Raw genomic sequence first — 27,632 nt, 5'->3', positions numbered from 1 at the left:
CTGCTCTTTAATCTCTCCTGATAAATGAATCACGCCGCTCCTTTAATCATATGTTCATATCCAAGCCAATTTGAATCAATTTGGCAGGGAGTGTGTTGCAAGAGATGCCACGACTACTGCTTCTCCCCCCAGGCCTCTGGAGCCAGTGTGTCCTCACCCTCCGCAGAAACCCCAGGAGGGCGACCCAGGAAAAGGGTATCCTATCTGAATGGTGGGGACTTGGCAAAGTCAATTGTCACTCCTGTCCTCCACTCAGGCCCGCGCCAGCGGGACTGGAGGCTGAATGGACTCGCAGTGGCCTCAGAAGTGGGGGGAAGTTGGGTGAATCCACATCCTTCCCTGTTCACTGACTAAAGGGCCCCATTATCACCCCCGGGAGAAAGTGCTGCCTTAAATCTAACCCTAGTCCTTCCCGCTCCCCTTTTATTTCCTCCGAGCGGGCTTCCGGGAAGCTGGGACACTTTGTCACCTTTACAGGGCAACACACGCCAGGCCAGTCTACGATCATTTGTCCCTGCTTGTTATTGCTCCTGGCTGCCACCCCACCTCCTCTCGTCTTTCCCCAGGAAGTGTTCTTTCCTAAGTCCTGGGCTCGTTTGGTAAGGTACCAGGTTCTGCCGCCTTTGGGATTGTTGCTTTTTCACCTACAGAGTGGGGTCCACGTGCCTTGGTGAAAACAAAGCAGACAAATACCTGCTCACTGAGCGCTAAGTCCTTGGTGGAGGGACTTAACCTCTTGGGCCTCCTTTTCCCATCAGTGAAACAAGGTGATATTGCTGGCAAGAACCTCTTGGCTCCTGCGTTCTGAAGGAGCCCCTCAATGCCGAGAACATCCCGCCCTCCACCACCCTCGGTGAGGAGCCGAGGGCCCTGGTGTTGGTGCTATGGGGGCCGTGAGATCCCCGTGCCGGGGGAGGCACGTCTTTTCCCAGCGCGAGGTCTTTCGGGATTGCTTCGGTCCAGAAGCCCGGTTGCACCTCTGCATCAGCTTCAGGCTTCACGGCCCTTGTCTTTTTTTTTAATTGATTTTTTTTTTTTACAGAGACGGACAGAGAGTTAGAAACATCAATGAGAGAGAAACATCAATCAGCTGCTTTTGCACACCCACTGTGTATGTGCCTGCAACCGTGCCCTTGACCAGAATCAAACCTGGGACCCTTAAGTCTGCAAGCCGACGCTCTATCCACTGAGCCAAACTGGTTAGGGCAGCCCTTGCACCTAGTGCAGTCAGGTGCCCTCCCATGGATTGGGAAACCGAGGTATGTGAGCATAGTCACATCTTATTGGCATGACCTGGGCCCCCTGCTCGGTCCCCACCTTCGGGTTCTTCCCGCTCTGCCAGGAAACACACCCCTTTAAAGATTCTTAACCAGTTAACCAGGCCCAACCCAGTCTCGTTGCCCTTTAAGGATTCCAGAGATGTGAGGACACGTGTCTTTGCTCAGCAGCAAGACAATACTGCTTCCCGCTCTTTTAAGGGCTGGGGGAGTCTGTGGCAGGAGCTGAGGCTGAGCAGTGACTGGGGCTTCCTGGCCTGTCAGTGGCGATCTGTACGATGAAGAGGATGATAAAAGCCAACAGTAATTCCCATTTGTTGCCTAAACCGGTTTGACTCAGTGGATAGAGCATCTGCCTGCAGACTGAGAGGTCCCAGTTTTGATTCCGGTTAGGGGCATGTGGCTTGGTTGCGGGCACATTCCCAGTAGGGGGTGTGCAGGAGGCAGCTGATCGATGTTTCTGTCTCTCATCAATGTTTCTAACTCTCTATCCCTCTGTCTCCCTTCCTCTCTGTAAAAAAATCAATAAAATGTATTTAAAAGTAAAACTAAAAATAATTCCCATTTGTTGAGCACTTACAATGTCCCCGGTCCTTACGCACTTTGCCTACCTAATCTCGCTTAACTTCCGTCACAGCTCTACAAAGTGTCCTCATCCCCGGGGAACATCACCCGTCCTCTCGGGTCCTCAGCTCGGTGCCGGCAATGGCCAGGGACTTCCAGCTGTTCTGGCCTTGTCAGAGGATGACGAGGGAGGTGAGAGCGCCAACAATCCCTGCCATGCTCTTCCTCTCCAATAGCTGGTACCCCCCCTCCACCCCCCGAGGCCTGGCCTTAGGAAGGAAACCTTTCCTGGCAATCTTAGGGGGAAATGCCGGCCCCACATTTGCGTTGCACCTTAACAATTTCAGAACATCCCCCACGCGTTATCACATTGGTGCCTCACGCACACTGTGCCAACAACGAGAATAACCGTTCCACGTGGCCCGGAATGCATATTTTAAGCTATAGTCACCTCATTCTGATTCCATTACAGTACAAAGGAACAATCCAGACCATCCTCTGCGATTGGATCCGGGAGGAGCGGTTTCCAGAGCAATAGCCGTTTTGGAGTTAACAAGAATGCCAGATCTGTTTAAGAGACATTTCACGAAGAAATGGAGTCTTCTGTAGCATAAGCCCCAGTAATGGGTCCTACACATAAGGGAGATTCCAGAAAGGATGTATGCCTTGCGATTGAAGTCTGTGACATAAATCTCCCAGGGGAATACTTAAATGTGCCGATGGAATTTGCTTTAGATATCAAAAGTCAGCTATGACAGTTTTACCCAAAAGCCTCAAAAAGGATATTACGTTTTGACACTCTTCAGGCAAATTATATTTGAGGTGGCTTAAGAGTCAAAGAGTTTCCACGATTTAATAAATTTTGATATGTTTTGTGCCACCTATGATCTGAACGAGGTTAGGAAAGGAAGCAAATGGATTTGGGGAAGAGAGAACGCTAAGGAATTTGAAAGTAGAGAATACCAAAAGAGGGGAAAGGGTTTTAAAAAAAAAAAAATCCTTGAATAGGGAAGATGAGGCCAATAGTTTCAGAAACATTAGGTCTTTGAAGGACAGAACAATGGCTGGTAACCAGGCAAATATAACATTGTCTAAGGTGAAATAGCCTCATGGGTCATATTTCTCAAAAGACTGGCATCTGTTGCAGGTTGGCATTCTTTTTTTTTTTTCTTTCTTTTTCTTTTTTAATGTATTTTTACTGATTTCAGAGAGGGAGTGGGGGAGAGAAAAAGAAACATCTATGATGAAAGAATCATTGATTGGCTGCCTCCTGCACACCCCCTACTGGGGACTGAGCCCACAACCCAGGCATGTGCCCTTGGCTGGAATCAAATCTGGGAGCTTTCAGTCTACAGGCCGACGCTCTATCCACTGAGCCAAACTGGCGAGGGCAGCAGGCTGGCATTCCTGCTCGTCTGGCCCCCTCGGGAGTATCTTCCTCTGGGAAGCAAGGGAGAGTGACCTTAGTGAGGGCACTGCCCCAGAACGTCCTGCGCTGGAGGCCCAGGGATCATGGCCTGCCTTCGGGGGACCTGGAGCCCATCGCTGGGGCTGTTCTTCCTCGCGGATCACAGACTGAGCCACTGGGCAGGATGCCATCGTAGAAATGGGGCTTCTGCTCCCAGGAACTGGCACAATAAGCCTAGAGAACCGGCTAGAAAGGAAGGCAGCCTGACAGCTCTGAGAATGGGTTCTTAAGGGAGCGCGCACAGGACAAAAGTACCTGGGAAGACAGAGAAATAGTAGAAGGGACCTCTGACTATTATAGTTTCATTCTGTCATGGAGGGGGCTCATATTATAAAATGTTCAGACTTTTTTTATTTTTTTTTTAAGCCAGTGTAGGTGTGTGTCTGTGCCAAACACCGAAGAAGGCCCCAGATCGTCCTATTAGTGTGACTGTAAGAGAAGCTTCTTCCTGGCATTTCATATATAGAAATAGTAGCCGTGGGGGGAAGGCCATGTGGCGAAGCTGCTTAGAAACTGCTTAGATCCCGTGCTCCGGGAATGCCGTTCTTAAAGCAGCAGGCGTCTCTTGGCACGGCTGAGAGTGGAAGCAGGAAGAGGAACAGATTGGAGGGTGGGACTTGAACAGGGTATTTTGGGGAGAGAAGCAGCCGGGAGAGGAGAAAAGCATCTAGACGGTGCCCTCCCGTGCGGGGCCCTGCCGGCGACAGGTTTAGGCGAGGAAACTCGTGTTGGTGAAGGGACTGAGGATGGACCGAGGCAGGAGAAGACAAGTGCCAAAAGGGTCATTTAGAATATTTGGGTCATGGTTATATACGTTAAAAAAAAAAAGAAAGAAAGAAAAAGAAAAAAAAAGATCTTAAGGGTGGACATGGCTCAATAACCAGACTCTGTGTCTGGCTGATGGATTTGTGTCTCTCATACCCGACTTCATCTAAGAAGGGTTAGCCCCTTAAGGAAAAGGTGTTTTCGCGCTTTCAGAGAGCAAGTGACCAGGGACTTCTCTGAGAAAACGAGAACATGTGGGTATTTGAAGGGAACGCCTGGGGTTCAGGCATCACAGAAGGTCTGGGAGGAGTAAGTCCCCTGAGGATGGGGGGGAGGGGGGCGGGTGATCTTCATCTCCCCTCCCCTCCCCCTCTCCTTGCTCCCCAGTAGAAATCAGCTACAAATCTCAGCTTGTTGGGAACAGATGGCCTTGGCTGACGAATAAGCCACCGCAGGCTGCTCCACCTGTTCTCGGGCTGGAATAATCAGCTCGAGACAAACATCGGCGCTGAAATAACTCATGGCAGCGGGTGATGCGCAGGCACGGGTCCCAAAAATCTCTTCGATAGATCCCCTCTAACTGTCTCCCTCCCCGGCCCCGAGAGGCCATCAGGGGAAGGTAATGGAGCGGAGAAGACAGATAGGGCCTCAAACTGAGCATGATGCCCAAGCTGGTGGTGGCCCGGGGTGGGGTGAGAGGGAGGGGCTGGGTTCCGTTGGGTGTTGGGGGCAGGGGGCAGGAATGGGGGCTGGGGGACCATTCACCTGGAAGGGCAGAAAACATGGGAATGGTTGGTCCATGCCAGGGATAAGAATGAGGAGACCCAACCAGTCAGGGATAGAAGAAAACTGATAATTTGTGATTCATTTGAATTTGTTCATTACAGGAGTGATATGCAAATGAGATCAAGCTACCAGCGCCTCTCTCGGCAGCTCAGACGGCTCTGCCAGCAACCACTGGGCATGGGTGCCTGGGTGCCTGGGTGCCCTGACTTCCGTGGACTTGCGTGCAGCCTCCCCTCACCTCCTTGATGAAGTCAGCTGGGCTGATGTTCCCTGGCAGAGGCAGATGACCCCGTATGTCTGGGGAGTGACGGTGCTGGGAGCAGTGGTGACGGCAGTGGGGGAGGGGGTGACCAGCTGAGATGGAGTCCAGCCCCGGTGGAGTCAGTCAGGAGACAGCAGGAATTGAGAAAGAAGAGCCAGGCTGATCGCTTGCTCCGGGTACCTCAGGCAGGCAGCTTGCTCTGGCCAAGTGCACAGGGCATGGGGCCCTGAGTCCCCAGCAGCTGTGCCGGTCAGGAAAGACAGCTGAACCCCCAGCGCTGCACCTCTAACGGCCAGGTGCTGTGTCCCCACGGCGGCCCATGCAGCCCTGCCCGAGGCCCAGGGCCCTGGAGGCCAGTCCCACCCGCTGGCTCTTGTCCTTGGAGCCGGTGTGTTCGCAGAGGTACCGGGTGGCCCCTGTCCTGGTGGGGGCCTGGCTCTGAGCTTCTCCCCGGCTGCGTATCAGAAACACTCAAAGAGCTGCTGTCTTTGTTTTGTGTTATAGATAAAAGGTGAAAATAAGAGTACAATGGACTTCTTTATCAAGCAGCTTTAACAATTATCAACACTTTTTTTTTTAATTTTCACCCTAGGATATGTTTTTTAATTGATTTGAGAGAGAGGAAGAGGGAGAGGAACATTGATGTGCGAGACAAACATCAGTCAGTTGCCTCCTGTATGCCAACTGGAGGGTCAAACCCGCCATCATAGTATGTGCCCTGACCTCAGAATTGAACCCGCCACCTTCTGGTGTGTGGGACGATGCTCCAACCAACTGAGCCACACTGGCCAGGACAACACAGAGCAAATCTTGCTTTTGTCATAAAACTCGTATCACACCTAAACAATTTATCAAAAACTCCTTAATACCAATATCTAGCCAATGTTTAAATTACCCTGATTTTACTACATATCAATACGTTAACAAGTACATATATGAAGTTAGTTCAAATCTATTAGTTCTTTAGCTCCATGGTCGGCAAACTGCGGCTCTCGAACCCCATGCGGCTCTTTGGCCCCTTGAGTGTGGCTCTTCCACAAAATACCACGGCCTGAGCGAGTCTATTTTGAAGAAGTGGCGTTAGAAGAAGTTTAAGTTTTAAAAAATGTGGCTCTCCAAAGAAATTTCAATCGTTGTCCTGTTGTTATTTGGCTCTGTGGACGAACGAGTTTGCCGACCACTGCCCTAGCTGTATCCAAGGAACTTTTTAAGAACTACTGTGCCCAGGACCTTCTCCCTCAGGGATTCGATGCCATTGGCCTTGGGGGGGGGGGGGGGGGGGGGCCAAGCATTGCATTTCTGAAAGCTAATCAGGTGGCTTTAATGTGCTGCCAGGGTTGAGAAATGCCCAACCTTCCCCCTACCAGCTTCCTGCCTGCTCCTCCTCGGCTGGGGCTGGGCTGTTCAGTGCCTCTCTCTGCCTCTTGCCGTGGACCAGGCAGATACCAGAGCAGCTGGCACTAGCATGCCTACCTGGATGCCCCTCTTCTCCGGCTCCTCATTTGAGCGAGCTCCAACTCTCTGTGGACACAAGCATTCCTTTCCCTGCATATTTACATGCCATGTGCACCCGGTCCCCTAGCTTCCTCTCCTAATATGCCTGGTGTCTGTTCCTGCCTTGCAAGCGCAGCAGAATTTTTTTTTCTTCTTCCCCTTTTGTGTGAAAATAGCAAAATTCCTACCTCAGGAAAAAAACAAGAACTTCCCTGGGGGTGGTACTCATTTAGCTGCTCAAAGGGCTCTGGACTGTGATGGAGCCAAGCCACGTGCCTGCTGGGAATTGAGTAGGACTCGAACCCAGCACCTTTCAGGGAAACTAAGATGCCTTTCTCTCCTGAGGATGTTGGCCCCGGGGTTGTTTTAGAGAATTCTGACCACGTCCCTAGCTCACAGCCAGCTGCCCGACTCCCCATGGCCACTGCTTCTGTTCGCTCCCCTACCTCTCCCCTCAGCCCGCCTTTGGCTGCCTCCCTCTCTCCTGTGGGCCCCACTCCATGCCTCACTGAATGTTGGTGAAACAAATCTAGTCTCAAATAATGAGCAATCAACTACCCTGATGCTTGGGGCAGGCCGGGCAGGGCTGGGGGCAGGGGTAGGGAGCTGAATCATTTATAAAGCTTAATAAAGATGTAGATGAGCATGCTGACTAAGAGCCCCAGAGCTGGGCTTATTCATTATTCAAAGTTATGTAAATGCCTTTGGGTCCTTCCTGTTAGAATCCTGCCCCCTGGATCCCGCGGCTTCTCCCAGCCCGACAGGCCCGATGCCCTTGTGCGCCCCCTCCTCCCCCAGCCTCAGTGCTTCCTTCACGCTGCCACAGGCCCTGGCCCCATGGCCGTTCCAGACCCTGTCTCCGAGATAATAAAAACCTTCCACCTCATCTCTAGGCAGAAATCTTCCAGAGATGTCGAGGGGGGGAGGTCCCAGCCTTCAGGCAAGCCTAGAGGCCCACATAAATGAGCTTCTCATTTTTAAAGATTTCCCAGGAAAGATTATCATAAGAGTGCTCGTATGCATGTTTTAATATCTCACACATCTGCTCAGGGCGATAGATATCCTGAGGTCCAACCTGAACCCCTCTGGCTACAAGGGAAGCAAGCCCACCATTGAAATAGAATGCCCCCTCACCAACCTCTCTCTAGTCCCTCTCCTGAGAGGTCAAATGCGAGCATTAAGCCACCCTCCAGCCTGCTGACCCCAGATTAGCCCATCCTGTGGCCTCCTCGTACCTTTCCGGACCGGTGAACCCCCTTCCGAGTTACACTCACACTCCCTAAGCTCTGCCACCTACTCTGGGCGCCAAACTCCGGAGAGGGTTTGACCGGCACTAACTGCACTACCAGTACACACCCCTTCTTGTCCACATCCTGATGACTGATTTGTACCCCACAACTGCCTCGGTCTTAAGACTCCAATTACTTTCCTCTGACGCTCCTCTCTATCTGTAGCAATCATATCTCCCCCCCCCCCCTCCCCCGTTACCCCCTAATTTTTCAGTTTGGTGAGGCTGAGGGATGTAGAACTGGGTCAGAGGCGCAGTGGCATCGATTGCCTCTGCTTTCTCTCCTTTTCTGGACTGGCTCTCCTCCCTCCCCCTTTTCTCCCTCTCCTTCCCTCCCCCCCCCCCCCCCCCATCTATTTTTAGCCTGCCTCTGTTTTCCTTCCTCTGGTTGGCAACCACTCGGGCCTCTTTCCCTCCGCTGCCCTTATCTCTCCCCTGCAGCCTGCGCGGACCCCAGCTGCCCTTCTACAGGTCTCATTGCCCGCCCGATTTATTTCCATTCTCTTCCATCTTGAAGATACGCCGGGCCTGCCTGAAAGGGGATGCCTGGCCACGCTCGGGCGGAAGAAAAGCAGGGAGATAATGCTGGTGAGTCTGCCTGGGCAAATCCCTCCGTGTTATTAAACCTCGCGGCATCGTCCGACCCGCTCCGCCATGGCTCGTCCTCCTCTCGATGCCCATAGGCTGGTCTCTGCGTTTCTTCTTCCCCTCGAGGGCCCCCTCGCACCCCCAATAAGAAAGGCTCCCTTGGCAGTTGCATTGCTTGGCCGGTCTGGACCCGTTTCCTCTGGCTGAGGAGGTGGGCAGCACCCCTGGACGCCCTTACCTACCTTTGGGGTCTACACATGGCCGGTCTCTTCTCACCCAAGTCCTGCTGCTCTTCACTCGGCCCTGACTCCCACACACACAGCTGTGCGACCCCGCATGCCCTTGTCCCGGCCCCGCCGCGCACCCTGTTTCTCGCACACACCGGCTCATTTGTCACGGGCCTCCGCCCGCTCAGCATCCCCCACTTGTCCTTCCTCAGCCTCCTCTAGACCTCGGTCCCCTGCTTTCGCTGCCACCAGCAAGCGGAATTAGACGGGATATTTTGGAAGGGAAGCTGCAGCTGGCCGGGGGGAGGAGGGTGGCACAGAGAGAGGCAGAGGGAGCTGCGGGCAGCCGTGCGACGTGAGGGAGAGGTTCCCAACACCCTTTCTGCCCAGCTCTGCCAGTGATGGATTCCTCTCCGTACCTCATTTTTCTCTCTCACCACACAATGCCCAGCTTTACAACTCACCACGTTCTCTGACATACATCCCAGTACCTGCCTGGCACGCTCCCGTTCCTCCAAGCTTGCTCAAATGCTTGCGCCGCAGTGAGTCCCACCCTGACCGCCATCGAAAAGGGGAGTCCCTCCCCCCGCCTCCTCTGTCTTCCTCACCCTGTCCTGTTTTTCCTCAGCATACGTGTCCCCTTCTAACATACAGTGTAACTTACTTATACGTGTCATTTACGTTTCTTCCCCTCCCTGGACTGCACACTTCATAAGAGCAGAGATTTCCATCTGTTTTGTTCACAGTTACATCCGCAGTGCCTAGCACGGTGCCTGGCACACAGCGGAAGCTCAATAAATATCTGTGCGTTGAAGGAAGAAATGAATGAATGGTCTCATTTAATCCTCACACACTCCTGCAGAGTTGGTTGATATTATTATCGTTTGTTTTTTTATTGTGGTAAAATATATGTAACATAAAATGTACCATTTTAACCATTTTATATGTGCAGTTCTGTGGCAGTAAGTACACGCAATTAAACCATGATTGTGTTTGTGATGTGTTAAATTAGGATGTGAAAGCATCATCAATATCCATCGCCAGAACTTTTTTTTAAAAAATGTTCCCCCCTTTACTGATTTTTAGAGAGAGAGGAAGAGAAAGGAATAGAGAGACAGAAACATCCTTGAGCAGAGAGAATCATCGTGCCCCCCACACGCCCTCTACTGGGGACTGAGCCCACACCCTGAGCATGTGCCCCAACCAGCAATCGAACCAGGTGACCTCCCGGGTCCTGGGTGGACACTCAACCACTGAGCCACACTGGCCGGGTTCCAAAACTGAAACTCTGTCCATTAGATATTAATTCCTCACCCTTCCCTCCCCACAGCCCCTCGCGTCAACCCTTCTACTTCCTGTTTCTCTGAATACAGTAGGGGTCCTTTTGTGTCTGGCTTACTTCAGTTGGCATTTTATCTTCCAGGCTCAGCCGGGTGGTAGTGTTCTGCCCATTTTGCAGATAGGATGGTGGTCATTATTGCCACTTTACGGAGGCTGCAGTTCAGGGACCAATCTGAGAGCGGCGAAAAGCTGACTTGTCACGGGGCTGATGGGATTGGCTGCCTTTTATAATTCCCCGGAGAAATCAGGGCTAAGCCATGTGCCTAGGCCTATACGGCAGTGGAAGAGTAATTTCCTTTGTGTTGTATTTCCTCTGGGAATAGTTATGCTCTTATTCCCATTTCCCACTCTTTCCCGCTCAGTAACTCCTCCTAATATTTTCACTGCCGCCACCACCCTCCCACCAGCCCCAGTTTTCCCCTCCCCAGCGCACTTCAGCTCCTTTCTCTGGGGTCCAACTGGCCTGGTCTGGAGAGCCAGCCTCCTGCTTGGGTTCCGTCTGAGTGCATGAAGCCTCGCGTGAGTCCCTGACCCTACCCCTCACCCCTCCCTTCACCCCAGGGTAGTCATGAGCCTGTTCCCTTTCAAAGCAATTAGTGCAAGGAGGCCAGCCGACTCGGTGCTAATGCCGTTTCATTAAGTGGGAGCAATCCTAATGATAATAAAATGGCACATTTAACATCCAAACACTGAGCAGGGTTTCTAAGCGAGTGTGTCTCTCTTTCTTTCTGGTATAACAGTTCCATCTTCATAAGGACCTGACAATACACCTTAATGGGCGGCTGGGGGCTGAGCATCTTTCCAGAACCAGAGAGAGGATGAGAACCAGACAAAGAATCCAGAGAAAAGGGGTGCAGGGCATCAAAGGGTAATCCTGGGGTAATGGATTCTGTGGCGCCGAGTCTGTAGGAAAGGAGGTCACGCGGAAAATGAAGCCCACCACAGGCTTTAAGGCAATGCCGTTACTTATTTGTTGATTCAACATGTGTGTTTTATTTTCAACAAACATTTATGGTGCACCCACAATGAGCCAGGTTTTTTGTTTGTTTGTGTGGTGTTTTTGTGTGTGTGTGTGTGTGTGTGTGTGTGTGTGTGTTTATTGGTATTTTACAGAGAGGAAGGAAGAGGGATAGAGAGTTAGAAACATCAATAAGAGAGAAACATCGATCAGTTGCCTCCTGCATACCCCCCACGGGGGATATGCCCTCAACCAAGGTACATGCCCTTGACCGGAATCGAGCCTGGGACCCTTTAGTCCACAGGCCGACACTCTATCCACTGAGCCAAACCGGTTTCGGCATGAGCCAGGTTTTAGCAGAGCTTGTGATGGAGGTTGGCTCTAGTTTTAAGGAAAAGGAACTTCAAGGACAGGAGTCATCTTGTTTACCCTCCCCTGGGCAGCCCTAGTCAAACCCATCTCCAATTCATCAGATGTCCCGGCCAAGAGAATTTTAACAACCGCTTTGGTCTCCTGCCCCGGCCCTTATGCCCCTCGTTGCACCGACAGACATCCTCTCCAAGGTCCTTGCTACTCCATGATGATAGAATATTTGATTGACCTTCTAGAAGCAAGAAAGTAATGGGATTGAGGAGCTGGCCAGGGAAGAAGGTACATCCAACCATCTGGTGTTTAGGGGGGACTCTCAATGCAGAAGAAGATGACATCCCACAGCCACTCCCTTCTCTACCCCCCCCCCCGCCCCCCCAAGAAGCCTTCCCAACAGAGGGCTTTATTCACAGCATCTTTGCTCAAAACAAAGGCTGCTGGACATCTTGGATGTCTGGGTCAAAGGTGAGCTTTGCCCAGGCCAGGGAAGCGGCTGATTCGAAAAGGGGACAAGTCATAGGATGGTGTCAGCTTCATGCTTAATTCGTACAGGATCTTGCCCACCACAGGGGCCAGCTTGAATCCATGTCCTAGAGGGAGAAGAGCAGGTTGTCGGTGTCCTCAGAGACGGGGGCCGGGTTCTCTGGAGGCCCCCTACACCGTCCCGAGATAGAGCCTGCCACTATGGCACTCCCCCAGCCCCCTCTGATTTCCCTGCCCAGCCCCTTATACACTCGATGGGTAGGCATTGGCCCCTAATGGCCAGTTAACACCATTCTGCCTGGCAGAGAGCACTGACTCTCAGCTTTAGGGCACCCCACCTCCCCTTTCTCAGACTCACCCGAGAATCCAGCACCAATGATAATGTTGTCATACTTGGGGTGTCGGTCAAGAATGAAGTGTTTATCGGGGGTGTTCTGTAAAGAAACAGTCACACCCGTGTCCTCTGAGGGCAGAAGGAGGAAGAACTGCGGGCTCGGGAGGGAGAGGGTTAGGCTGGGTTTCCTTCCAGGAAGAATGGGAACGCGGCACAGGGTCGCTCCCTGCCTGCCCGCGCGCCCCCTTTGGGCACGTCAGCCTTTCTCTCTCGTCCATCTGCCTCTCTCCTCCGCAGAGCTATGAACCCAGTAGGTGCTCAGTTAATGCGCGCAAAACGAACTTAGCCAAGATGCCTCGGGCTCCGGTGACATCTGTCTCTTCTCTTCGTCCCTAAGGCCCGCTCACTGGAACATCTTGCCAAAAAATCTCTTAGAGCCCTTCTGGGAAGCATCGTGAGGGACTGCCAGGCCCGAGTCTAGTTTCCTAATGAGAAGGCATGTGAATAACCTCTAATGGGCCCTCGCTGGCGGAGGTGAGCCGAACCACAGAAATTAACTCATTTGTTTCAAGTCACACACTACGTCAGGAGTCGAGCGGCGTCGAGCCCGAGCAGCGCCAGGCCCATCTGTCTCCTTCCCCTGTCCTCCGGGGCCGCCCACCCCCTCACCGTGTACATGCAGCGCTCCACAATGGCAGGCTCGGGCTCCAGGTCCGGTAAGTGATCTTTGACAAAGCGGCTCAGGATCTGCACGTCCTGAATGTCTGCGAAGGATGCGGGGCAGTCCCGCTCCTCTGGATCTGCGTTGTTGCCGTGGTGATAGCAGACCTGGCTCCCAATCAGAGCAGGGTGAGTGAGGGAGCTGCGAGGGCCGGCATTCCCGCACACCCACCCAGCCCAGGGGACAGGCTTGCGCGCACACGGTGCCCCCATCCATCACCCCAGCCTCCCCCAGTCCCCTGACAGATGCTGCTGGTTGCCATGCAAGGTTGCCTAGCTTGTTCCTTCCCCGCCAACCCTCTGTTTGCAAAGGCAGGGCTGGGCTCCCTTTGTTGGGCCTCGGGCAGCTGGGTGTCTCGGAAGGCAAGTCATGAGCAGGGAGGTGGACTCCTGCTGCTGCCCACGGGCATCTGAGGGCGTCAGCTGGGAATGAAAGAGCAGTTGCCCCAATTCTGTGTGCACCCCTCCTCGCCTCCTCTCTGCCTTTCACTCACCTTCACCAGCCCGGGGTACTCGTCAGAGGGCAGCCCGTAGATGTGGTGCGGAGCCAGCCTGAGGTCCAGGCCCAGGAAGCAGGGGAAGGCCTGGGACGCGCCATAGCGTCCGGGAACCTTCTCGCGCCAGTAGCACACGTTGATCCGCAGGGCCTTGAAGCAGGGAGAGGAGGTGGGAGATGAGAAGGGAAAGCCTGGGCACGCTAAAGACCACAGAACCGTTTCTTCTGGAGTCTCCTAGCCCTGCCACATGGCCCAGATGCCCCACTTAACTCATCTGTCCCTTTTCCATCCAGCTGTCATGTCATTTGCGTATTACATTATATCATGATGCACAGAAATCTCTGAGTCTCTGTCTCTTCTCCCATGCTTAGTCTTCTCCTATAACTGCACCCCGCCTTCCTTCTTTCCCTCCAGGAATGAACAACGCCTTATATTTACCGAGTGCTTACAAGTGGCCAGACCATCTCCCAAGAGCTTTATGTGTATCTTTTAATTTAATTCTGTCCCCAATCTTACAGGTTATACAACCAAGGCTCAGTGAGAGAAAGCAATTTGCCCGAAGCTGTTCACCAGGAAGTGGCCACCTGGCTCCAAGGCTTCTTCTCTTAAGCACCAACTCTCGGGCTCCCGGCGCCCCTTACCTGCAGAGGCAGCTCAAGTCCCAGGGGACGGAGGAGCCTGTTGGTCCAAGGACCTGCTGTGATGACCACGCTGTGGGCTCGGTAACTCTTGCAGGTGGTTTTCACTATGACCGGCAGCCCTGGTCTTATCTCCATCACCTTCTCGCCATCACACACTTTGCCTCCGAGCTGTCGAATTGCATCCTGAAAGGACAGGATCAGAGAAGGGCAAATGGTGATATATATGCAGTTCACCCTGGTGGACAGAGTCCTTTGCTTAGGGCAGGAAAGAGTGCAGATCCTAGAACTCCTCCCCACTCTGGCAAGACCTAGCAGGGTATATAAAACTGCCCTACCCAAAGGTCAAGACTAAAGCCAGCATGGCAGAGGCTCTCATCCAGTGGGGGGAGGGGGATGGGAAATGACTGATTGGGACCCAGGGGGCCCAGATCAGGAGTCGCATTGCCCCTGACACTGCACAGCGTCACCTGAAGGACCCGGAGGGCCTTGGCCGCATAGAGAACTCCTCCAGACTCCTCCAGGAGCCCCATTTCTCCCTTGGTCAACCGAATGCTGGGGAAACGCTGCTTCAGTTCTTCAGGTGAGAGACACTGGTGTTTCACCCCCAGCCTCGACAAGGTAGCCTGGGTTGTCTTTAATTCTTGATTCTCCTTCACTCCCAGCAGTAGTAGTCCAGTCTGCCTGTAAAAAAATAAAATAAATAAAACACACCTGGGTGAAGGTATGCATCAGGATCCTGGGCCATTCTCTCTCATTCTTCAGCAAGGGACCCAGGGCCAGGCTTCAAGGAGAGTCCCAGCCTTCCATTAACACACACACACACACACACACACACACACACTCACACACGTGGCCCTGACCAGTTTGGCTCAGTGGATAGAGCGTCGGCCTTCGGACTGAAGGGTCCCAGGTTCAATTCCAGTCAAGGGCATGTACCTTGGTTGCAGGCACATCCCCAGGCAGCTGATTGATGTTTCTCTCTCATCGATGTTTCTAACTGTCTCTCCCTCTCCCTTCCTCTCTGTAAAAATCAATAAAATATATATTTTTAAAAGCAACACACAAGTGAAGTTATCTCAACTCTGTAGCAAGAACCACAGTGTTACGGAGCTGGTTTCCAGGCCATTCCCAGTTCTGCCCTGTCTCTCACTCCTATAGGTTTGCTTGTTTCTCCCTCATCCCTCTCAGAATCCATTCTGTCTTTGAGGCCAAAGACCCTAAGTCCTCTTTTATTTCCACACCTAGAAAGTGGTAGGTGTTCCATGAGTTTGATTTGACCTCTTCCCTTCCTCCCATCCCCTGACCCTATTCACTATTTTCATCTTGACTCTATCCTCTTCCCCCATCCCTGCTGTTTCTTTCCCCTGTCCCTTTTCTTGTAATGTAATGTTTTGTGCCTTCCTTTGTTTGTCTATCTCTCTGCTCCTTCTTAGAGGCTGCCCATTTGGTGGAAAGGGACCTAAATTGGGCGGTCTGGCTCTGGGGCCAATCCCAGCATCCCCTGTGACCTTGCTCTGATTCCTCCAAGCCCCGGATTCCTCCTCTGTGACAAGGTCTGTTGGACCATTGGTGGTTCCACGTCAATGTGCACCATCTCCAGCCCAGGGGCATGTGGAAATGTCACGGGCCTTTTTCTTTTTTTTTATTGTCACAATGCCTGGGGGTTGCCATTCACATTTAGTGGACAGGGACCAGGGCTGCTAAACCCGCAATGCTCAGGAAGATCCCGCCCGAATGCCAGTAGCACCTTCGTGCAGAAATGCCAGACGAAGGTCTCTTAAGGCTCCAGCAAATTAATTTAATGATTCTACAACTTTGTTTCTCTTTATACTTCCCTCTGTGTCCCCTACTCACTCAGGGAGTAAACGCTGTTTCTCTGGACTGCTTTCTGTCTCCCGGTCACAAGAAACCAGAGATTCCTTTTTTGTGGAAAATGATCTAAACAATGGAAAGGTCACGTTGGTGCTTGGAACCATTCCTGTCATCTCTCTCAGTTTCAGCAGCCGTGGTGACCGGCATCAGCCTGGTACGTCCTCCGGGTACCACATATAAAGCTCGTAATAGCCTATAATGGAGTCTCATGGATATTACATGCTTCCAAATCCCACATTATCTGGTTGGGGGGATTAAAGTGGAGATTGGGAGGGGTTAGGGATGCCGCGGGCCCCGGGGCTGGTGTCAGTACACAGAGCCACGCAGCGTGCCCAATTCATTTGCCATGGCCCCTGCCTACCCAGCATTCACCACTGGTGAGAAAGCAATAAGTAACTCTGCCTCTTCAAAGCTCGGCAGAGGAAGGATGCTAGCAAAATCCCCACTAACAGCAGACCGTCTTTTTCCTGTGGCCCCCCGAAAAGAACCTCAGATGGGTGCTCAGCTAACGGACACGTGCCTAGTAAATAAACATCATGGTCAACAGGATAATTAAGAAGTCACCCAAGCCGAAACTGGTTTGGCTCAGTGGATAGAGCGTCAGCCTGCGGACTGAAAGGTCCCAGGTTCGATTCCGGTCAAGGGCATGTACCTTGGTTGCAGACACATCCCCAGTAGTGGGCGTGCAAGAGGCAGCTGATCCGATGATTCTCTCTCATCGATATTTCTAGCTCTCTATCTCTCTCCCTTCCTCTCTGTACAAAATCAATAAAATATATTTTTTTTTAAAAAGAAGTCACCCAAGTGTATGTTCTTGAGCCCTTTTTACCCGATGAGGTGGCAGCCGGGTAGAATTCTGGGAAAGACCTGACTTAACCGCTCATGAGAGCAGTCAGATCGCTTGGCCTGGAAGTAGAACGGCATATTCTAACCCTGCCTGCAATGTATCAATCAGCCTTGGTCTCTCGTATGCTCTCAGATTTTGCTCCTGTCCCTTTCTCCCTTCTCCCTTCCTTTCTCCGTTCCTCCTTTTCTTTCTTCCTTCCCTCCTTCTCCCCTTCCTTCCTTGAAATAAGATCCCCTCTCGAAGGAATGTACAGTACAGGGGAAATGAACGCATGCCAAGACAACGGGCCAATCTGCTGAATTATGAAATGCTGAGTGACGATCTCATTCCCAAGCCGTCCCGCGGTGGATGAAGCGGGAGAGCCCGTCCCGAGGAGCAATCAGCGAGCCGGCTCTGCTGGCGAATGTAATTGTGCCGATCGTAATCATTGCGCTCCCGCTCTCTGCCCCCGTGGCATTTATTTCTTAGCCCAGATATTGATCTAACAGTGGGAAATTTTCCATCTGAATGTGTGATGCTGGACCCTCCCTTCGTCCGAAGACGCGTCTGGGAAATTCTCATTTTCCGTGGATCACGGCTGAGCTATTTGGCCTGAGGGAAGCCGAGCCCTGCTGGAGAAGCGCCTCGGATCGGAGGGAGATTTCTGACCATTATGAGCAAATCGGAAATAAATGTAAAACACTGCCTGGCGATGCAGAGGCCTGTCATTACGGAAGATAGGTGAGAGGCTCCGGTGGGAAATGCTTAGAGAATTGGAAATCAGTCAATCAAAACCGGGACGGGAGAATGGGCCTTCCCCCCAGTATGAAGATAGATGACTTCCACGGGCAGATTGAAAATCAGTTAAGTGCTTATTTTTTTTAATGGCTTTTCTGGATCCCAATAAACACACTGCTCGTTCTGCATCAATTTCTCGCCCCGGTGCCCTGGGCCTCTCTCTCTCCTCTTTTTTTGCTCTGACCTTAAGATACAAAATTTGGGGAGGCATCACAGGAAATGCCCAGAAGATGACTGGTTGGGGCTGGCCTAGCAAGAAGGCACCCCGAGTGAGGCCGGGCCGGGCGGTCAGGAATCCCTGGGAAGAGTGCAGCTCCCAACTCCTCCGATGCCCTCAGCTGAGTGCGAAGCATTGGGCATGAAGTGTGCCTTCCTCCCAGCCCCCGCTGGGACTGGCACGAGGAAGAAGGAATCAAAGATTCCTCCCAAGGCTCGTGTTGGCTCGATGGCCCCACTCAAGCCATGGAGTTGGTGACTAGGGAATTCTACTAGGACCGGAGGCAAGATGGAGTGGGGAGGAACTGGGGGTAAGGGAGGGAGGGCAGACATCTCTCCCCCCATGTGCCAACTCCTAGCCCAGTCTCCAGCTTCCCCATCTCCTGGTTAAAAGTGCCAGGCAAGCCAGCTCTCAGAGTCACCTTGGGGAAGGGATTCGAGTAAGGATGTGATGGCGGCTGTCTTTGTTGGTGCTGGAGGAGCTCTCGGCGTTTCATCCTCTGCTCAGCGGGCCGAGATGGAATCGGTTAACAAAGACCGCTCCGGGGAGGGGATGTGGCTGACAAGCCAGACACTTCGCGGGCACAGGAAGCAGCAGCTGCGGAGGGGGCCGCCAGGTTCTGCCAGCAGCTGTACTGCCTGCGGCTGTGATCTTGTCTGATATTGTCAGCTAAGCAGGGGCAGCCGGGGTCAGGAGCTGGATGGTAGGCCTCAAAGGGAAAAGGCGGGGCGCGAAGAGAGGGGCCACGGAGCTGGGATTTGCTGTTGCTATCAGCGTGCTGGCTGTACACATCACAAAGGCTCGGACCTTGTGATCTGACACATGTGTCAGAGCCTGTTTCCAGAATATATGCAAATATCCCGAGCTCACCCATGTTTAGTATGCCACTGTCACAGGAAGCGACAGGACAGACTAAAAAGAATGGAGCAACCGCCTCGCCTACCAACTCCTGAAGGTGTTATTTTCTTTAAATCATCATCAAATGGCATTAAGTAAATGCACCCATATCCATCAGCTAGATTATGATATTGTGCTAGTTCTTCCAGAAGAATCTGTTACAATATGATCCACCACGAAGATGATGGATTATTTAGAAAATCCGAATTAAGAACAAAAGCTAAAGGAATTGGAATGGGAAATATCTGTTCTGTGTCCCTTACTAAGTTAAAAAATAAAAAATAAATTACTGTGCCTGGGTCAATTGGGTTAGCAATAGGAAGGACTTGTGAATAATAATAATAGTAGCCCTAACTGGTTTGGCTCAGTGGATAGAGCTTTGGCCTATGGATTCAAGGGTTCCAAGTTCGATTCCAGTCGAGGGCATGTACCTTGGTTGCGGGCACATCCCCAGTAGGGAGTGTGCAGGAGGCAGCTGATTGATGTTTTTCTCTCTCATCGATGTTTCTAACTCTCCCTCTCCCTTCCTTTCTGTAAAAAAATCAATAAAATATATTTTAAAAATAATAATAATACAGAACACCTAACACTCTATATGACCTCTAAAAACCTTTTTTAAGGTTTTCAAAGCACATTCCCTTTACTCTTCCTTTTTCATAACTGAGGCTGGGAGACATCAGAATGGTCTTTTAAGGAGGGCTATGTATGTCTCTGTCTTTAAATGTTCATCAGCAGTCCTCTGATCTGGGATGATTTAGCAATAAACGTGTTTGGAGACAGGGGGTAGACAAAGGAACCAATGTGTGGTATCTTCTAAACCAGGGGCCAGCAAACTGCCAGGGGCCAAGTCAGGCCTGACACTTGTTCTCGTCACAAGCCAAGATGGTGCTTGTATTTTTTAATGGTTGATAAAAAGCAAAAAGAAGAATATTTCATGACATGAAAATTATATGAAATGTTTGTGTCCATAAATACAGTTTTGTTGGGACACAGCCATGCTCATCTGTTTACATATTCTCTGTGGCTGCTTTCACACTGTAGAGGGAGAGTTGAGTGATGGGCAACATTCAATAGCTGCAACAGAGACCATATGGCCTGCAAGACCTAAAATACTATTTGGCCATAACAGAAAAAGTGTTCCGAACCCTGCTCTAGACTACAAGAATTCTGTCACTACTCAGTAGCAACCTTCTAATGAGATTTAGTGAGAATTAAGAGGGTTAATTCTATATCAGGTAGTTTTAGAACAACCTTACCTTCCTACTATAAGCACTAAATATGTGATGATGATGATGATGATGATGCTTTGTCTAAGCCCTTTTCATACTTATCCTCACAAAGGCCCCTGAAACAGACATTATTGTTCCTACTTTACAGATGAGAAAACTGAGTCTCAAAGACATTAAACAATTTCCTCCAAACCACACAGCTAAATGTGTCAGAGCTGATATCTAAATCCAGGCCTGCCTGGTTCCAAAGTCCTGTCCACCTGCCAAAGAAGAAGATTAAGAGAATATGAGAGCCTTTCCCTCGCTCCCTTTCCAGCAGCCTTTTCCCTCGACGTTCTTGGTTGCTGCGTCCCATCTGTCTCCTCCTGCCCTACTTCCTCCCTGGCTCCGTTGAGATAGGATGTGGCTGACCCAAAACAGGTGGGAGGAACTGCCATTTATTGAAAAGTGCTAGGCACTGTGCCAAGTACTTCACAAGTCTCGTTTAATCCTCAGAAAACCCCGTGAGAAAATATGAAACACAGAGAAGTACAGAAACTTTCCCAAGGTCACATAGCCGGTGAGAGGCAGAGCAGAAAGGCAAATTCAAGCCTTCTGACTCCAGACACTCTTCTTTAAATATGTGTGTGTGTTTGTGTTTGTGTGTGTGTGTGTGTGTGTGTGTGTGTGTATGTGTTTTAGCCCTGACTGGTTTGGCTCAGTGGATAGAGCGTCAACCTGCAGACTCAAGGGTCCCAGGTTCGATTTAGGTCAAGGATATGTACCTTGGTTTCAGGCACATACCCAGTGGGGGGTGTGCAGGAGGCAAATGATGGATGTTTCTCTCTCATCAATGTTTCTAAATCTCTATCCCTCTCCCTTCCTCTCTGTAAAAAATCAATAAAATATATTTTTTTAAAGAAAAGTGTAAATATATATATAATTATTATTATTATTATTTATTTCAGAGAAGAAGGGAGAGGTAGAAAGAGATAGAAACATCAATGATGAGAGAGAATCATTGATTGGCTGCCTCCTGCACGCCAATCAATGGGGATTGAGCCTACAACATGGGCATGTGCCCTTGACTGGAATCGAACCCAAGACCCTTCAGTCTGCAGGCTGACACTCTACCACTGAGCCAAACCAGCCAGGGCCAGACACTCTTCTAACATCTCTTTTAGCCGCCTCCTTGTCTGCTAGGAAGAAGTTCGCCCTCCAAGGCCTCAGCATTTCCTTAAGCACAAGAGACTCAGCAGTGTTCACAGATGGCTGACGGAGAGGGCTCCCTGTGCCAGGCCGCCCCTCAGCAGGACATGCTCCTCTATGTGGGTGCTGGGTGCATTAGCAGCCTCTGGAATAAATCTGTAATTAGCCGCCCTAGCTGTATTTGCATAATGGATTTCAGTTTGTTCTTAAGTTAATGGTGTTTTTGCTACAGAACAGTAACCTCTTGGTTTCTGTCCATTAAAAATAACTGCCACTCTGTAGGGTAGAGCTAGAGTTTTGTAGGAAGTTCAGTTAAGAGCCATAGAGATCAACAATAAAAAAGAAGAAGAAGAAAAAAAAAAAGAGCCACAGAGAAGATGGGAGCGGAGGTGGCTGGGTGGTTAAAGTTCACTTTGTATCACAGGCTTCCTTCCCATGAGCGTGTGAAAGGTCGGTAAGGAGCGGCCTTGCGGGTTGCCTTGGGGACTACAAGGAGAGAGCTGCAGGCTCGCTCCCCGGCAAGCACTGGGTCTGAGGAGCATCCCCGCCTTGTTCAACGGGAGGAGGTGTTCAGAGAGAGTAACGCGGATTTATAGGGGTCACTCGGGGAGTTGGGAGCTGCGCCCGGCATGAAAAGTTATGATCCTAGTAGGAATATAAAGAATCAAGACAGCAGCCTCCTTTTCTATAACCACCCCTGCCCTACAGGAATCTCAGGTGGAGATCTAGATACAACCTGGGCTAGCCCTGGACACGTGGTCGGAGCCCAGCCCTGGAACCCAGCCCCTGGCAGCAGCCATTGGACCGGTGGGTGATCGTGACAGTGAGCAGAATGCTTCCGTGTGACTGGCACTCCCCTAGGCCCTGTGTCCCTCCGTGGCACTTCAAGGGTTCACGGCACTGATCCCCTCACATCCTAGAAGCACCTCCAGGTGCCAGGCCCCGTGATTCAAGGAATTCTCCAACCTGTAGAGTTGGGTCCCAGCTTCGTGCTCCAGCTGGGCCCACATCTGGTAGCACTCGTCCATCATCCGGGTGTAAAAGTCCTCAGGGTATGCCCTCCGGATTATCCGGCTCTGCCCGTGGGAGCTTCCTCGGGAGTGTGGTAGAAAGAACTGGAAGTGGAGAACAAGAGAGATAACTGAAGCTGCTACCGCTTGCACTGCTCTCCTCCCCCCTTTAAGAGCCAGCTCATCAAGTCAACCAGGAGCTGTCAATCAGGAGCACTTGCTCTTCAAACATTTCCATACATTCTCCCTTCCTGACCTGGCTATCAGAACAGAAGTTCTTCAGCTTCCTTTTTGCTAACATCATTCACATCCCAAAGCCCCTTAGTGTGTCTTCAGTCATCCTGCTGCTACCCCATCCTACTTAGAGGCACAGAGAAGCAGAATTAGAAAGACCTTTGAGATCATTCTAGTCTGGCCCCTCATTTCATGGACAAGGAAACTGATGCTGACTATTTCCCTGTGGCTTCGGATCACTCAGGACAAGGAAACCACCTGGGATTTAGCAAAAAAAGGAGAGTTGCCTGCAAGGTTGAACTAAAAATCTCTCGGGCTTTAAAAAAAATGACAGAGAAATTTAAAAAAAAAAAGGTTTTCAGCCCTAGCCAGTTTTGCTCAGTGGATAGAGCATTGGCCTGCAGACTGAAGGTCCTGGGTTTGATTCCATTCAAGGGCACATGCCTAGGTTGCAGCCCAGTCCGCAGTAGGGGGTGTTCAGGAGGCAACCAATCAATGATTCTCTCTCATTATTGATGTTTCTAGCTCTCTCCCTTCCTCTATGAAATCTATTATATTATATATATACTAGAGGCCCAATGCACAAAATATGTGTGTGGGGGGGGTGTCCCTCAGCCCAGCCTGCACCCTCTCCAATCTGGGACCCCATCCCATTTAGCAGTCAGACAAACGTCTCACAATCCAGGACTGCTGGCTCTCAACCGCTCGTCTGCCTGCCTGCCTGCCTGCCAGCCTGATCACCCCCTAACCACTCCCCCACCAGCCTAATAAATGCCTAATTGCTCCCTTGTTGGCCCAATTGCCCCTAACTGCCTTCCCCTGAAGGTCTGGTCCCCCCAACTGCCCTCACCTGCAGGCCTGGGTCCCCCCAACTGTCCTCCCCTGCCCTGCAGGCCTAGTCACCCCTAACTGCCCTCCTCTGCCAGCCATCTTGTGGCAGTCATCTTGTGTCCACATAGGGGCAGCCATCTTATGTGTTGGAGTGATGGTCAATTTGCATATTATCTCTTTATTATATAGGAGATATATATATATATTAGAGGTTTCCAACCAATCCAGCTTATTACCAAGAAGAATCAACCAAACCAAAACTGGCCTGGATAGCTTTAGGCAGAGGGGAGGGGAGGAATCCGTGGCAGGTGAGCTGGGTGGACATGTCCAGGGAAGGACCCTGTAGATAGGCAGGCCCACCCACATGTGCATGGTCATGGACAGCACTGCCTGGGGTCACCTTTCCTATAAGGAAAAATAAGACCAAAGTCTTATTTCCTGTGCATGGAACAGGAAGCTGCTATTATCTGGAGGGGGCAGAAAAAACAGAAGCCGCTGCTGGGTGCCAGGGTGAGAGACCAGGACTGTGCAGGGAAGAGGCTGACAAACCAGCCTTGCTTCTAAACAAAATTAGCTTTACTTAAGGTTACTCAAAGCAGAACGGGTTTATTTTCTGGGCCAGATCAACCATTTTGGCACAGAAGAGAATGGACAGCAAGAAGGAAGAGAACAGGGCCTGGGGCACTTCTTGATCAAGTGCAGAAACATGGTGGGTGGAATGCGGGGTGATGGTGGTGGTAAAAGGAGAAAATCCACCTAGAAACCCAATATGGGTCTTAGGGGGGTGGGGGTGGACTTTCTTTGCCTTGAAATGATACACACACAAGGCAGCTAAGCTACAAATTGCACAGAATTTGTGATCAGGCCCTCTGGCCTGGCCCCATAGCCTGCGAGCTCTGGAAACCTCTCTCTAGGGGAGAGACAGGGACAGTCCCTAAGGTCGGGAGCACAGAGGGACACAGTACCTGCTCCAGCAGGAGAACTCTCTTCCCATGTTTGGCCAGGTGGTATGCAGTGAAGCAGCCCTGGATGCCTGCCCCGATCACAATGACATCGCAGAGGTCATTCTGAGCAGCCATGGTGCCCACTTAGCCCTGCAGCCACAGAGCCCACACACAAAGCAAAAGGCAAGCAAAGCGGGGCTCTGGGCTGGAGGAGGAGGAGGAGTAGGGCAAAGTCCCGCCTGGCCAGCTTTCCCACAATCCCCTGGGGCGGTGTCCTTCTCCCCTCCCCCAAAGCCTGGCCCAGGGCTCAGCCTGGCCTCCCCTGCAGAGCAGAGCTGGGTAGTCTGATCTGTGAGGGTTAGCCCAGCTCAGCTGCCAGCCTCGCCCTTTCATCTCTCCAGCTTTCTATTCTCGGCTCAATTATTGTCATGCAAATGGGCTCCTTCCTATGCCACCTTCCCAGCTCATTATGATCTTTGTCTCTGGCACCTCGGCCCTGGAATTTCAATGCCTCCTATAGACCAAGCTGGGCACCAGGAATGCTGCCTCCCCCTGCTGGCTTTCCTCTCTGGAGCCTGGTTTCCTTTGAAGATTCTAGAGGGCTGAACTAAGAGCTTGGCACTATGCCCAGGATAAGGTCCACCTCCCTGGGGGTGGTGAGGTCAGGGGGTAGGTGCTGGGCCAATTGAAAGGGCAGTCTTGTGATTATGAAATTACTCTCAGCGTGTTTTGCCTTCATTTTTTTAAAAAAAGGAGAAGAAATGATCCTGAACCAATGGAAAGGACAGAGGGAGGGGAGGAGCCTTCTCCTGAGGACAGACAGGGGGCCAGGCACCAGCCAGCCCCGGGCACGGAGGAGCCCAATGTAGCGCTCCCTCTGGGCTAGGCAGGGTGCTAAATAAGTCCTCCCACGTGCATTTGGGACAGAGCCAGGATGGGTAGGCCTAATTCTTATACGATTTGGCGGTCCTCTTTAAGAAGAGGAAAAGAAAAAAAAAAGATGAATGCAAAATTAGGTGCTGGGACTTGGAAGAAACCATGCAATTAAGGAGCCCCGCGGTTGACGTTTCATTAGCTTCGCGGTGAAACTGCCTCTGCATGCATTTGTCCTGTTTAATCCGTACAGCCCTAGGCGCAAGTATTTTTATCTCCACTTCTGGCAGGTTAACGATGACCCCAAATTCCCTGTCACTCCTCCAGTCACAGGCTCTGCGATCGCTTGGCCAATAGACTATGGCAGGAGTGACACTGGGACTCGTTCTGGCCCAGGCCTTCAGAGACGGGGCTTCCTCTTGTCTTGGAGCGCTCAGTGCTGGAGTCCTGAGCATCCGAGTTAGAAGTGCAGCCACGCTGTGGGAGGGACCCCATGGGGAGGCCCCTAGGCGACATGGAGTGCCAGACGTGAGAGTGAAACCATCTTGGACACCAGCCCCGCCCAGCCACCACCTAAATGCCAGGGAGGGACCCAAGGCATGCCCCACGGAGCAAAAGAGTCACCCAACCACGCCCGTGTCTGAATTCCCTGACCTGCAAAGCCATAAGGCAGCATAAACCCGATCTCTCTTTTTAGCCGCTAAGTTTTGGGGTGATTGATTACGCAGCCATGCCAACATACCACTTTCAGCCAAAGACATCAAGGCTTACAGAGACTATAACTCACCCAGTGCCACAGGCCTGCTAAACACAGCACCGAGATGTGAACCCAGGTGTGTCTGCTCCAGAACCTGTCCCCTTCACCCTGTGCTGGACTGGGGAATCGTCAGAACTTGTAACGATGATTCCGGTTTGAATACGTTGCTGTTTCTCCCGTGGCCACACTGTCAGCGGGAGAAAGCATCATTGGACGGGGAGATCCATGTGGAGCCAGTTCAGTGGCCGCCCCCGGCGAAGAATGCCGCTGAGTGACCTTGGCCACAAGCTGTCTTGCTCGGCCCAGCCCTTCCTTTTCTGGGAATACAGGGGCCCAGAGAGGAGGTGCCATAGGACTGGCTTTCTTTTTCCTTCTGAAGAAAAAAAAATTGCTCTAGAATCCATAAGTCATCTCAGCCCCACCTCACCCCAACTCACAGGCACCAGATAACATCCACCCCTCAATTGGACAGCTCCCATAGGGTAAAAGATGGCAAACCTCGCCGAGAAAAATGTACTATTTAAGTATATAAAGGCTTGATATAAATATATAAGGTCAGCCCCCAGATTTCTCTTGATAAGATGTCAGAGGAGATAAACGGTTTACACAGAAGGAAAACGCAGATAGTAAATCCTCGCATGGAAGTGTGCCCGGCCTCACCAGCAATGAGAGGAAATGGAATTAAATAACTTCCAGGCACGATTATGTGCCCATTAAATGAGCAAAAATAAATAACAATGATAACATTGGAGGCTGTCAGTGCTGTGGGGACGGAGAGGCGGGTGGCAGCTGAGGAGAATGCTGGGGCAGTGTGCATGGACAGTAGCATCGCTTAAACCTTCTGACCTAGAAATCCGACTTGGGGAACTATACCCCAAGGAAATATCAAGGGGAGAAAAAGACATTTGTATGAAGACATTTATAGCTGTGCTCTTACCGTATAAAAGATTGGAAACAGCCGGCCACGGGGATTAGCTGAACAAACTCTGGCACGTTAACACAATGGAATAGTATGTAGCGATTCAAAATGACAGAAACCGATTTGGCTCAGTGGATAGAGTGCTGGTCTGCAGACTGAAAGGTCCCGGGTTCGATTCCAGTCAAGGGCATGTGCCCTGGCTGCGGGCATATCCCCAGTGGGGGTTGTGCAGGAGGCAGCTGATCGATGTTTTCCTCTCATGGATGTTTCTAGCTCTCTCTGTCTCTCTCCCTTCCTCTCTGTAATAAATCAATAAAATATATTTTTTTTAAATGACAGAGGCAAGGGCTGTGGGCTCTGAAGAAATGTGTATGAATTTGCTCTAAGAAGCAGGATACAAATGGACACACAGATCATAACCCCTAGTTGTGTGTGTGTGTGTGTGTGTGTGTGTGTGTGTGTTAGCAAAGATCTAAAAGAGAATTTGGTGAGGTCATTGAGCTTAATGCTCATTAGTTTCCACATTCTATAAAAATTGTGCTTCCATTGACAGTTTGTGAAAGGAGGAGGAATCCCCCGGGATGCAGATGCTTTAGATCTCCCCGTCCCCGGTTCCAGGGTCCAGGCAAGTTCTTTCTTTGTTCTCCTCTCCGTTTTGCCTGCTGCCCATAACGTTTCTTATTGTTCGTCCTCCCGGAAAAGCGACAAAGCCCATGGCACGCCCCCCCTCCTTTGTTTAATACGATAACCCTTCAGAGATAAAATGACAATTCCATTTCCTCGTCCCTACTTCACAAGCCCGCCTTGGATTCCTGGACTCGAGCTTTAGGCTGCTTGTTAAGAATTTCAAACGGCTCCTCCGAAAGCATACACTGGCCGTGGCCCAACCTTGAAATGAAAAGCAAATTGACATCTGAAGGTTCCTCCTCTGTCTTGGGGCCGCCCGTCCTTGTGGCTGTCCTGGCAGGGGAGGGA

The 27,632-nt window shown here is 51.2% G+C and overlaps 1 protein-coding gene across 1 annotated transcript; it reads right to left on the bottom strand.

Moving 5' to 3' along the window:
* Positions 1-11,141: 11,141 nt before the first annotated feature.
* PIPOX (pipecolic acid and sarcosine oxidase) lies at positions 11,142-25,792 on the bottom strand. Its single transcript, XM_084862625.1, has 9 exons — positions 25,769-25,792; positions 24,130-24,258; positions 22,056-22,204; positions 14,530-14,743; positions 14,063-14,245; positions 13,419-13,571; positions 12,874-13,032; positions 12,229-12,304; positions 11,142-11,977 (listed from the first exon to the last, which is right to left on the bottom strand). The coding sequence occupies exons 2-9, from the start codon at positions 24,241-24,243 to the stop codon at positions 11,847-11,849; spliced, it is 1,179 nt and encodes a 392-aa protein (XP_084718751.1). The 5' UTR covers positions 24,244-24,258; positions 25,769-25,792; the 3' UTR covers positions 11,142-11,846.
* Positions 25,793-27,632: the final 1,840 nt, after the last annotated feature.

The sequence above is a fragment of the Pipistrellus hanaki genome, assembly GCF_964339955.1.
Source record: "Pipistrellus hanaki genome assembly, chromosome: 16".
NCBI lineage: Eukaryota > Metazoa > Chordata > Mammalia > Chiroptera > Vespertilionidae > Pipistrellus > Pipistrellus hanaki.
Note: the sequence above shows the minus strand (reverse complement) of the source record. Positions and strands in the feature narration are given on the sequence as shown.

What these genes read in the sequence shown, in the direction of transcription:
- PIPOX (XM_084862625.1), bottom strand. Translation starts at nt 24,243, where the DNA reads ATGGCTGCTCAGAATGACCTCTGCGATGTCATTGTGATCGGGGCAGGC. An exon ending in TGGAGCGCTGCATGTACACG is followed by an intron (nt 12,305 to 12,873) that starts GTGAGGGGGTGG and finishes GTTTCTTTACAG; the next exon opens with AACACCCCCGATAAACACTT. An exon ending in CATTGGTGCTGGATTCTCGG is followed by an intron (nt 11,978 to 12,228) that starts GTGAGTCTGAGA and finishes TTCTCCCTCTAG; the next exon opens with GACATGGATTCAAGCTGGCC.